The 12,544-nt window shown below is 37.6% G+C and overlaps 1 protein-coding gene across 2 annotated transcripts in view; it reads left to right on the forward strand.

Annotated features, from left to right (window-relative positions):
• WDR25 (WD repeat domain 25) overlaps nucleotides 1–9,460 on the forward strand; it is a 58,943-nt gene extending 49,483 nt beyond the window's left edge. For both annotated transcript variants that reach the window (XM_014871969.2, XM_014871968.2), the window contains exons 5-7: nucleotides 5,393–5,563; nucleotides 7,660–7,800; nucleotides 8,172–9,460. In XM_014871969.2, the coding sequence (XP_014727455.1) occupies nucleotides 5,393–5,563; nucleotides 7,660–7,800; nucleotides 8,172–8,393 (534 nt within the window). In that variant the 3' untranslated portion in view covers nucleotides 8,394–9,460. The remainder of the gene's footprint in view (nucleotides 1–5,392; nucleotides 5,564–7,659; nucleotides 7,801–8,171) is intronic.
• Nucleotides 9,461–12,544: the final 3,084 nt, after the last annotated feature.

The raw sequence follows: 12,544 nt of genomic DNA on the forward strand, positions 1-12,544 counted from the left end.
TGTGTCTGTGGCACAGAGGTGAGCAGTGTGCTGTGATTTTTGGGAGCCTCATATGGTGGCAATGCAGATGAAAATCCTACACCTGTCTGTGGAGAGTCACTCCTGTGCTTCCAGAGGAACTAAAACGAGCCAGGAATGCAACATTCCTTCTTTTGGAGTGGGAGTGCTCAAGTGAGAAACTGTCAGGGAATGGCTGTTCCAGTTTCAGCTCATTTCTAGACACCTTTTGCACTTCCAGCAGTGACCAATACACTTTTGAAGAATGAGAATACAAAGCACAGCAAATGTCTTTATCACAATTCCCAGCAATGGTTACCTAGGCCTCTCTCAACTTAGAGTTTGAGGCTTCCTTCCTCTTTGTCTTTCTTGGATCACTTTGAGTTTTCACGCTGTCGAATTGGTTGTTCTTGGTCTTTTTACATCTGCAACTTCATTTAGCAAGGAATTCAGTTTAAATCTGTAGTGCTTGAAGAAGCATCTCGTTCTGTGCGTTTTGAAGCTGCCTTTTGTTCATTTGCAGTCTGAAATCTTCTAATGGAGGAAACTACTCACCTTCTCCATGCTGCTCAGACTTTATTTCAAATTCTTTCAGATTCCCCTCAGTCATCTCATTTCTGCAGTAAGAATTCCTTGTTTTTGGATAAAAACTTTCTGTGAGGTCCTCGCAGAAAAACCATTCTGTATCTTCCTGTATCTTTCCTATATGTGAATTTCACTTCTTATCCTATTTGAGATGGGGAGATAATTTTAAATTTTAAAAGATATGATGGGAAATTTTTCTTTTCTTATAAATGGTTGATGATTTTTATCACAAGATTATTGTGCCTTTTCAAGTGATCCAAAATTGACTTTAAAAAAAGCCAGTGTTCATATCTGAAGACTTAGAGCTCAATACCAGATTAAGGTTAACCCCTTTTTTATATTAAAAAGTGTTTCTTTCCTTTTAATTATTCTCAAGATCCCTTGATAATCTTGAGCTGTATCTCTGAAAACAGAGCAGTTACAAACGGGGAAAAAAACAGTAAAGAAAAACAGAGTTTTTTAACTGCATGAAGAGAAATAAAATAGATTGACACAAATGGTTTGCACTGCAATAGATAAAAACCCCTTCTATTTTGTAAAAAAATAAGCTTTTCTTTAAGTTAAAATTTACTTTTTGTTACTGTTTATGGTGTAGCAGTTTCACAGAGGAAATTTAATCGGTCTCCCATTGATCTAATTACCCAGCATGTCAGTAGGAAGAGGCAGGTCCATGCCAAATCATACAATCTAAAAAGGTAGGACAAGAAATGAAAGAAAAAATATGCCAAATTTTACAGGTTGGAAGCCATGGATCTGACTGATTAAGGGGTTTTTTTGATGACCAGTCATATTGTCTGTAGTCCTATAAATTTGTTTTGAGACCTCCTCTTCTGATGCCCAGGACAATGACTATAAAAGCATGTTTCTTTCTCATCACTAGCATAAAATTTTAGGTGCTTTTTGTAAAGTGCATTGCACACAGCATACAAGAGACCAGCACAGAGCTGGGGCAAATAGCAGCTTCTGAATTGCTCATGTGGAGGCTTTGAGATTTCTTGACAAACAGAATACCAGTATGTGCATGGTATGTGCTTAATGCAAAAAAGTATAGAACACCCATCTGAAATATATGCCTTGAATTCAGCATCACAGTTTGCTTTTCAAATCACCAGAACCATAAGAATCTGTTTAAAACGGATTTAATTTGCTTAAATTACCTTTCTTTTGAGGTCCTGCAGCCATGAACTCCCGCCTTACTGAAGAAGCTTTGTTATTATGTTGGATTGTGTTGACACCAGGAACAGTTAGGCCTTCCTTTGAAATGAATTCTTTTATGTCCATAAAATTCTGAGATTGAAGAAGTGAACTGTGGTTTTCAGTGCTGATGGGTGATAAATCTGCAAGTAGGACAAGAGCAGAAGCTGTTATTAACAAACTAAAGCCAGCAGGGTGGGCAAATTGTTGCTTTCCCCAGACAAGTTCCTCAGGCACGTCATGAATTAATTGCCTAAGGTAGAACAAAGCAGATTTAATTATGAGTACTTTCCTGAGCAGGGATATTGCAATTAGTTATTTTTGAAAGCTGTCTTTATGGGGCAATTGAAATACTATGTGTATCAACTTCCCAGTTGCTATTCAAAGTGTTAATTTACTGTTCTAAGTTACTTCCTACTGTGTGGTTTGAAGATAAAATTGCACAGTTTTTTGGAGGTATGTATCAAACATATAGAAAAAAGAATGTACTAATTTTGATAGACAGTTCCCTGTTGCAAAGCTAAGGTACACAGGTAATTTGCTTAAATATCCTATTAAATAACAGACAAACAATATTATTTAATGATTACTGATGAAAATGTTTAAATTGATAATGGCAGTTTTGTAAGAACCCAACAGATTTTCAGCAAACCTGAACAGTATTTGCACATTACCCACTTCACAATATCTTCTTTTACCTTACCAAGAGGTGTCTGTTGCTCCAAAAACTGTCAAAAGCAAGTCCAAAACCTAAACCCTTTACAATGCTGGCCGCAGCATATGGATGGATAAGTACTCACATTTCACAAGTTTGGAGCTTTTTTAAATGATGAAGATGTGAACAGTATGTCTGTGATTTTCAGCTTTAAAATGAGAAAATATTAAAAATCACTACCATGAATATCCATTTGGAAGTTTGCTGTCATTTATTGCCTTATGTTGTTCTTCATTTCCCAGCACTAACTGGCCTTTGTTTCTGGCTCTTTGTCCCTGTTTCTACACTTGTGCTGCTCCATGCTCTTGCTCCTGCTGACTCTCTGGTTGGGACTTGTCACTTCTCAGAAGGTGCCTGCTGCTAAGTAGCTGCTTCCTCAGGCTGTCGTGTCCAGACAGACTTTTGTGTCCACTCCCCTCAATTTAACTTCATCCTACAGCTGTCAGGTTTCTGTAGGGTTTTCCATTTCGCATTCCAGGCAGCTATTATATTTTGTGGGTTTTTTTTTTTCAGTTTGAGTTTTTATTTTTCATTTTTGCTCCTACAAAGTAGCTTCATTTTCTGCTTTACTAATGAACTATAGACTTCCTTTTATAACTCTGTGAAGAAAATATGCATGGTGATTTCTCCATAGAGAAAGGAGAGGCTATAAATATGGAAATATCCCTTTTGGCTTTACAAAGTTTAATTGCTTTGTATATTATGCAGATTCTGAGACTGTAAAATCTGATGAGAGCAAGTAACACATTTGTATATTCACTCTTAAAAAAAGCAGACAGATTGCTGAGAAATGTGCAAGTTTTTGAGTGTGCAGGTTTACATCTTATTGCTGTTTATTATGGGGTGTGTAGAGTGCTTACATGGCTAAGGTTCTTCACTGAATGCAAACATGATGTGTCTAAACTGTGTATTTCACAAAACCTGTGAAAAGCAACAGGAGCAGCTGCTGCTGCCATCCTTCTGCATGCTGAGATCACAGGAAGCAGAGCTGGAAGGGACCTCAGGACACCCACAAGTAGATCACCACCCTAAAGCAGGATCAGCTTTCTGAACATTTTCCCAACAGTCATAGATTTTTTGAGTTTCAGGCAAGAAATCAAGAAGTTCTCATGTTGTGTTTGGTACTTGAAGTTATTTTTCTTTTATTGGTCAAAGTGTAAAACAAGGGTATAATTTAGGATATTTCACTGTGACACCTGAAAATTGTTTGTTTGGTGGTTATTTAAAGAAAAAAGTATCTGCAAATGGTCTGGGACCTGAAGTCAGTAGTCACTAGGTATATAAGGGGTATCAGGTAGGCACTGAAATGACTCACAAAGTTGGGAGTCATTTCAGGATAATGCTTCAAGCACTTTCTCCACTCTATTGGTTTTCTAGTGACAGAAGAAGAAGAACTAACCTCTGAATACCCGTTGGAAGTGCAGGCAGTTATGTTTTTAGCTATCTTTGAGAGAGAGAGATTCAGATATTAATAACTAGGAGTCTTCCCATGTCCTAGTTTCAAGGATCACCATATTCAGAGAGATGGTTTGCTTTGATCTGGCCACTTGCCTTGAAGTTTCTCTTCACTGGAGGCAAATCAGAGAAAAAAGAAAGCAAAAGTATTGATTTGCAAAATTCAAATTAGACAACATAGATACAGAATTTCATGAAGAAAGATGGAAAGAAAGGAAATTCAAATTGTTCATGTGTTAGAATAATTAAAAATATCTCTTAAAGATCCAGTTTATTACAGGCTGGATATTCAGAATCCTGTGTCTGATACCCATTTCTGCATGGATCTAACCCACTTTCTGTGTACAATCAGAATATCCCCAGGTGTACCCATTACCCCTCCTCTTTTCCACATAGGTCTTTGTAAAAAGGGAGTTTCCATCATCTTTGTAGCCACCCTTTAAATATTGGAACTTGGTCTCCCCTAAACCTTTTTCTCTCAAGCTGAGTAAGCCCAGTTCTCTCTTGCCTTTCCTTATGTAGCAGCTTCCCAGTCTTTTGAGCATCGCTGCTGCCCTTCTCTGGTCCTTCTTCAGCCTGTCCCCATGTCTTTGTATAGCATGGGCGAAACTGAACAGAATGTTCCAGATGTGACTTGAAAAGAGCTGACGAGGGTGGGACAATGACAATGTCTGCTAATGATGCCCTTGTTGATGTCCCCCAGCACCCAGCTGTATTTCTTTGCTGCAGCTGCACACTGTTCACTTGTGTCGAGCTTGTTGTCCATGAGGATCCTCAGGCCCCTTTCACTTTCTGGCTGAGCACACAGCTCCAGCTTCTCCTGCTTGTTCCCAGGCTGTGTGTGTTGGTCTGCAGACACCTGAGGTGGCTGGTCTGCTGGCTTTCATCCTGGGAGGCAGCTAAGGAACATTTGTTGCTGCTCTGGTTGGCCTGGCTTGTCCCCAGCTGGATGCAGTGTTGTGTTTAGTGTTGCTGCTTTGGACACCCCAAACTTCCTGAGTCCTTCATTTTAAAGCTCAACTCACAGAGTGGGACAGCTTTCTGCCAAGGATTCTTTTGCCTCTTCTAGGGAATCTAGAAGAGTTTCTAATATGGAAGGGAGTTTGTGTAGACCCACATTCACAATGTGTTGTCTGAAGCCCTTTCTGAGTCTTACTCAAATTCCTTGGTAATTTTCAACAGGCTCTTACCTAAATACACATATAATATATAAATTGTACAAACTGATGCTTTTAAAGTATAATTTATTTTTCCTGTATATTGATTCTTTATATTCATTGACCAAGCTATTTAAAATACTAGTATGTCAACATTTAAAATTGAGTTACCTTTTGATGTTTAAAAATATTATGTCATTTAATGGAGATACTTATTAATACATAAAGGGAAAACATAGGTTATCAAGTTCTAATCTGTCAAAAAATAACAAATTCTTTTGTCTACTAGGTGTTGAGAGTGTACAAAGCTGCAGTACAGCAGACTTTGGATATACTCTTCCTCCCTGAAGGAAGAGAATTTCTTACCAGCACGGATGCAGTGAGCCGGGACTCAGCTGATCGCACCATCGTTGCGTGGGACTTCCAAAGTGCTGCCAAAATCTCCAATCAGATTTTTCATGTAAGATTAACAACTACTGTTGTTTGGGTCATGATTTAATATTTCATACTTGCCAGTGTAGAAAAAAAGGCATTTGATTTTCAGTAAGGTCTTGTGATGTATAAGATGCCTTACATGTAAGTTGATGACTTTCTTTGTTTTTATACTTAACACTTAATTGTTATTAAAAAATAACCCTGAGGACTGAGAGACCTCCTTGTGCTTAAAATATTTACATTTCAGTGCTATTTCATTGACATCTACGCTATATTTAGGCAAGGACTTTGCAGTGACAATGTGGATTACCAGTGGTGCATGGCAGTAGCTGCTATAGTGCAATGTTTCTTTTCCCACACTTTTTCATACATTTTTGTCAGTTGCAATGAGGGTTATTAACAAATTGAGTTTAATATTCACGTAGTAATAGCAACCTGATATATGCATATAGATACCTAATACAGAATAATCACAGAGGTAAAATTTGCATTTATCAGTGCAGGTGCAGTATTTCTCAGTCATCTAACCAAGCAAGACATTTAATGGACTAAATTGTCTAGAAAGGCTGACAGCTTCAAAGGAGATTACCAAGGCAGTTAATAGAAAATTTCAACTCTCTCGGTCTTTTTGAAAACCCAAGTCTAATATCCTATGTAATATAATATGATTGGATTTTATATAGATCCTTTTTGGTTGAAATGAAAAGTACTCTGCTGACAATAACACATAGTTGATGAATTAATGGGATTGTTTCATGCTTAATTTCCAGAATGGTGTCTTTGTACAATATTGGATCTATCAATACCTTGGACAGACAATAGGAAAGGAAAAAATAAATAAGTGTGAATATATAAATTACAGACCAGAATTCCCCCCCCCCTACTTTTCTGCACTGTGAATAAGCAAAACTCTGCTTCACTTTTCTGAATTTCACTTTTGAAACCTTTGAGGTGGGAGTGAGCCCCTCAGCTCTCCAAACAGAGTAGATCCCAACAGGACTTGATCTATTGCTTGTCTGCATTAATAAATGAATAGTTAACAGCTCTAAAATAACCCATTACTACAACATACTCAGCATGACAGCACCGTGCTCCTGTGGATTGTGTTGTGCTCTCTGATGCCATAATTCCAGACCCAGTTTCCTTGCAGAAACACACAGTTGAACTGTGCCTAATAATTTACAGTACCCAGAACTTCCTTCCAGTCCCTCACTTTCAATTCACACAACAAAACCAATCTGATGTTCTTCCTGCTCTACCACACAGCCCATGGTTTCCAGTGGTCCCTGCCACCATGGGCTTCTTCACATGCAGAAGGATCCTACAGCCAAAGCTCTCATGGCATCAAAACTCAGCACTCTGTCTTTAGGTTAGGCTGAAACTAGAAGAGCTTTGGACCTGGTGGAAGCCTTAGGAGAGCAGTTGATTTCTGAGGGAGTCACCATGCAGAGTTTTGATAGTAATCTTAATTCACTCTTAAATAGGAACTGTACAGTAAAGCCAAGTCTTACTAACTACTGCAGGTATTTATGAGTTTGCAGCCAGCAGCAGCCCACATCACTGTCATAAGGAGACTAATAATCATCCTTTTTTTTCCCTCTTTCTTCTTTTTTGTAAGAGTGGGATGGGGAAAGGTGTCTGTTTCAATCAGATGTTTTCTGTTCCTGTCAGTCTGGCCAGAACTGGAAGAATGGAGGATTTCAGAACTGTACAAAGTAGCGTGGAAAGCACAGTATGGCTGTGGAGAAAGGGATATGGGAGAAGAAGATTCACTTTCACATTCAAACTTTGGGTTTCCTTGGGCAGGAAGAGAATGATGGAGAACCATCTGGTTGGAATTACCTTTCTGCAGCTATTCTGCAGTATAATTATGACTCAGAGAAATAGGGGATTTTGGTCAATATCTAGGAAAACAGGGTAGAGGTTTGATCTAGCATTTGTCCTGATGTAAGACTTACAGTGGTCAGTAGTGAGTTAAATATCTTTATATAATGTATATATGGAGATGACTTGTCCTTACCTTGTCCTTCATGGGCTTTCAAATATATCAAGAGGTAACTTGAATCATTTGAACTAATCTTCTGTTTGATACAACAAAACTTCCTTTAAAATAATTTTCAGGAGCGTTACACGTGCCCAAGTCTGACCCTGCACCCAAAGGAGTCTGTGTTTGTAGCTCAGACCAACGGGAACTACATGGCTTTGTTTTCTGCCCAGCGACCCTACCGAATCAACAAAAAGAAAAGATACGAAGGACACAAGGTATCCTTCCCCACCAGGAACTCAGTATCCAAGTTTAAAAGGAAGATAGATATTAAAGCACCTCTGCTTTTTAATGTCTGCTAATAGTGTTTTATTATAAATCAGTGATAGATATTAATTTGCTTCATTTGCTTTCCCATGTGCCAGTCTATTTTGAATCATATGCACTCTGAAGAAAATAGTTATTAGATGACTTTATGAATGCTTAATGGCTTGATTAAATAAGTTTTTGATATAGCTGTGTCTTAATAAAGACCTGAAGAAATTTTTAGTGTATCTTTATTTAAAGATATGTGGGTTTTGTACTATATTAATTTTCAGCATACCACAATGAACTTTTTTAATCAGCATCAAAAATTACTCTTTTACAGGTGGAAGGATTTGCAGTGGGCTGTGAATTTTCTCCAGATGGAACACTCTTGGTGACAGGAAGTTCAGATGGCAAAGTGTTTTTCTACAACTATCATACTTCAAGGATTATTCGCACTTTGTCTGCACATAAAGAAGCTTGTGTGAGTGCAATATTTCACCCAGTCCTGCCGTCGCTCCTTGCAACATGTGACTGGGCTGGAGAAATCAAGATCTGGCAATAACAAGCAGAGTTACTTTTTAGGATGTCTCTCTCCTGTTAGTCTGTCAAAGGCTTAGGAAATAAACCAGAGTATGGAATGTGAAATTCTGTTGGGATGTGTTGTAAGAAGGAGAGAGACTGTTGTCTTTTCTTCTATGACCTCTATGTTTATGCTTTCATAATGCAGTTAAGATGGCTTTTTGTTTAGCTGTTGAGAAGTAGTACTACTGTCTCTCTCAACCCTGGAGACAAATTTTAAACCCTTTTGTGTCAATCTTTTAGTGCTCATCCAGTCCTATTCTGCTTTGAGTGAGTACCTAAATTTAAGAAAATTAATACTCTTTTTATGCATCTTGTCAATGCAGCTTTCTTAGACCAGGGTTTATCATAGAATCATTTAGGTTGGAAAAGACCTTTAAAATCATTGAGTCCAAGCTTTAACCCTGTACAGCCAAGTCTACCACTAAACCATGTCCCATAGTGCCACATCTGCAAATCTTTTCAATACCTCCAAGGATGGTGACTCCAGCACTTCCCTGGACAGCTGTTCCAATGCCTGACATCCCTTCAGCTGAAGAAGTTTTTTCTGTTATCCAATCTTGACCTCCTCTGTCACAATATGAGACTGTTTCCTCTTGTCCTCACCAAAAGATGAGGACATACTATTTAACAGTGAATGATGTTCAGATCAGTTAATATCTATTCCATCTTCCTGAGATGTTTTTTCCCATTTTTGTACTAGTTTAGCTCCCTGACCTGATCACTGGAGGGTTAGAGAAGCAATACTGTAGTTCAAGGCAAAATAGCTTCTATGCACAAGAAAGGGGAAGGTTACAGGGCAGGTAGGACTGCTTCTTCTTATAATGCACAGTCTATTATCAGCTCAACTTACTGTAAAATGCCTTCTGAGAGTTCAGGGAAAGGTGTGACAGATTGCTTAAACCTAATTTTGAAGTCAATACATTTGTGTTCTTGGAATCCTGATGTTCAAACTTGAGTTTTAAACTTACTTTTATGACTGTATAAAAGCAAAATGAAGCTATGTATAAATATTTTTAAGGAAAAAATAAACTTTTTTAAAAAAATAAATGCTATCTCTGTTTACTACGTTACTCCTATTATTCTTGACAAGTTAGTACACAAGCCTATAATGAAATCGATTCTTGGGAGCGAAAACAATTAACATGTTACTCTAATTTATGGCAAACACATGCATTTCTCCATAGTTCTTGATGTTGCTTGGACACAGAAAATTATCATCATGCTATTCAGTGCAGGGGAAGTTCTTCAGCACTCAAAGAGGAGCTGGGCTATTCTTCAGCAAATATAAAGTTCATTAGGCCATTACTATGTATTTACATATATAGAGATTGTTTGTAAGTGTACTTTAAATTTGTGTTTCCTGCAATTGTATTACTTGGTTCTAGAAAATATTTTATGTGTATGTATATGTATGAAAAATGGTATGTCTGTGAATCACATAAACCATATATATTCCTAATAATGACTCCATATAAACTTGTATTATCTTGTAGTGAGTGCTGTAAGCTTGTCTTTGGTCTGGTTAGTCTGTAAAGGTGTTTTAACATACACAGGATAATTGCACCAAGTAAATTGTCTCTGTCATGGAATCCAGAAACAATGTATAGCAACAACTTTCCCTCTGTAGCATCTTTTTATTCTTCTGATTTTTCATATTGGCACAAATGCAAGGGGTTTCTATCCGCTTTTTTTTTACATACTCAGCAAACAAAAGCTTTTTCAGAGAAAAAAATTAAAATTTTCAGAATACTCTTGCAAACAGCAGATTTTAATTAATTAATGAGCATAGTGTACTCCACTGGTTTGTAGTTTATGTTCCTTATTGCCTGCAGTGAGAAATAAGCCTGTACCAAGGCTGTGAGTCCAGTTACAGTGTCTAGACCAAGATATTGTAACTGCATGGTTTTAATCACCTTATCAACAGCTATGACAGGTTTTAACATAGGGCATGAAATTTAAGTGAGTCTTGAAACGAGAAAGCAATTTTTCTTAGTTTTCCAGATTGCCCTTTATTTCTTGCTTCCTTGTTCAGCAATGAACTGTTTAGCAGAAACCTGAAGTTTGCACTTTTCTTCACTGTGCCTCTAGTATAGAAGCCAGCTGTACCTTTAAATAGAAACTTGTTCAGTGGTTTTGAGTTACTCCTAATTCAAGCTGTGGGATCCTCATAAAAGTCAGGAGGAGGTCAGCTGGAAGTGAGGTAGCCTTTGCCTGTTGCTAGGCAGGTTGAATCCCAACTGCACAGCATTTTCCAAGGGGGTGGTTCTGTGTTCTTCCCTCCTGGTGTTTTAATTCCAAATGTACCATTACCCCTTTAAAACTTCGGGCAGCCAGGTGTGTCTTATGTGAAGGATGGGCAGCACTGTAATTGTTCCTGTTACAACCTGGTACCTATCTCCATAGGAGGTTATCTGTTATTTTGTTAAGTACAGCCTTTAGAAAGGTCTCTGAAATAAAGGTGAGCTCATGGTAGAAATGCTTTCTTGGATGAGGCCTCAGCTTCTATGAACGTTTCCCTCTGTCTGAGTTCTCAGCACACTCACCCTCAGTAGGAGCATGTCTGGATAGAGGGAAGGTCCTGAGAGAGGCTCTTTGGGAATCATGGCTGAGAAAAATAACTGAATTTTGTACGATTATCCATGTTGCTTATGTTTAACTTGTGTGCTGAGGCAAGATTCTGGTTTCTAGAATCTATCCCTCCTGAAGTTATCTTGCAGATATAAATTGTAGACTATTTGAGTGGAGAGAGAGAGACAAAAGCTTAAATTTGATTAAAGGTAGTAGAAAAATTAAAAGAAACTTGAAATTGTACAATCTTAAAGAATATTGAAGTTAGAATTGCATTTATGTCAGATTTCCAAGATGGCTCGAGTTTAATTGCTTAGAAGATCCAGTCAAAGGTTTTGTAATGCAATGAAATTATTTTCACAGCATCATCTCGTTGAAATCTCTTTCTAATATAAAATTGATTAAGACACAGACTGAAACTTAGTCATTGGAAATATTTTAGAAGAGTGGTGTCAATTAAGTTTTCATTATGATTCAAACACAAATTCTTCCTTGTTATCTTATGTAATGAGCTGTAATCAAAAAATATCCACATTATTCCATCACTCTGCAATTACCAAATACTCTTTGGGCTGCAAACAAGGATTATTATGGTCAGATGAAGCTTTTAGAATGTAATGAATTGTTGATTAATTAATTTTATTCATAAAATTGTAATGTATAAATTTTTGCATCTTGCTTTAGGAGAAATTATTTTCGTTTTATATAGAGATCTCTAGGGCATCATATGTTAGAGCCAAGGCAGAGGTTTCCAGCATTTTGAAATGGTCTAGACTGTGTAGATAAACAAGCCAGATTAATTTAAATCTATTTTGTACTGTACCAAAAAGTAATAATGTCAGTCTCTACCACTTTATTATTTGCTACTGGAGCATTATTAATTTGGGGTGTCAGAGGATGCAAGCTATTCAACTGTCTTTATCTCAAAAACCTGCTAATTAGCAGACAGTTATTAGAATCACTGTGTTCACTCAGCTGAAATACTCTTGGTGAGTCACTATATTTCAGCTATTGGCTTCCTCATAAAAATAAGGTATGGCATTACAATGGGATTACTCTTTATGTAGGGGACAGGCGAATGTAAAGATACAGCACTACAGCAGGACAGAACAAAACAGATCAAAAAATTGTGGAATCTTAAATTACCCATTTTCCTTACATAAGGGTTTGGCCTGCCTTCAACTGAAAAGATTTGCTCTGCTTTCTTCAGCTAGCCTTGATCTTGGTCTCTTAATCCCAGCTCTTCCTAGTCACTGCTTGTATCCTCACCATTTAATTTTCTTCTTTTCTGTCCTTGTCTCAGCACCTTGTCTTCTGCATTTGAAGGTATACTAGTCTATGTGCTTACACTACATTCATCTTCTTTTTTTTTTTTTTTTTTAACTGTGCTCTGACTTGAGACTTTCAGGCTTTCATTCCAGCTGGCATTAGAAAGGCAGGCAGAAATCCCAGGGCACTCTGCACTCCATTCTTGCCTGTTTTCCAGTTTTAATGAGGCTTATTACTTTTGGAGAGTCTCCCCTTTTCTTAGCTTTTCCTCTGTCTACTTCTCTTTCTACCTTT

Source organism: Sturnus vulgaris, chromosome 6, assembly GCF_052056855.1.
Source record: "Sturnus vulgaris isolate bStuVul1 chromosome 6, bStuVul1.hap1, whole genome shotgun sequence".
Lineage (NCBI taxonomy): Eukaryota > Metazoa > Chordata > Aves > Passeriformes > Sturnidae > Sturnus > Sturnus vulgaris.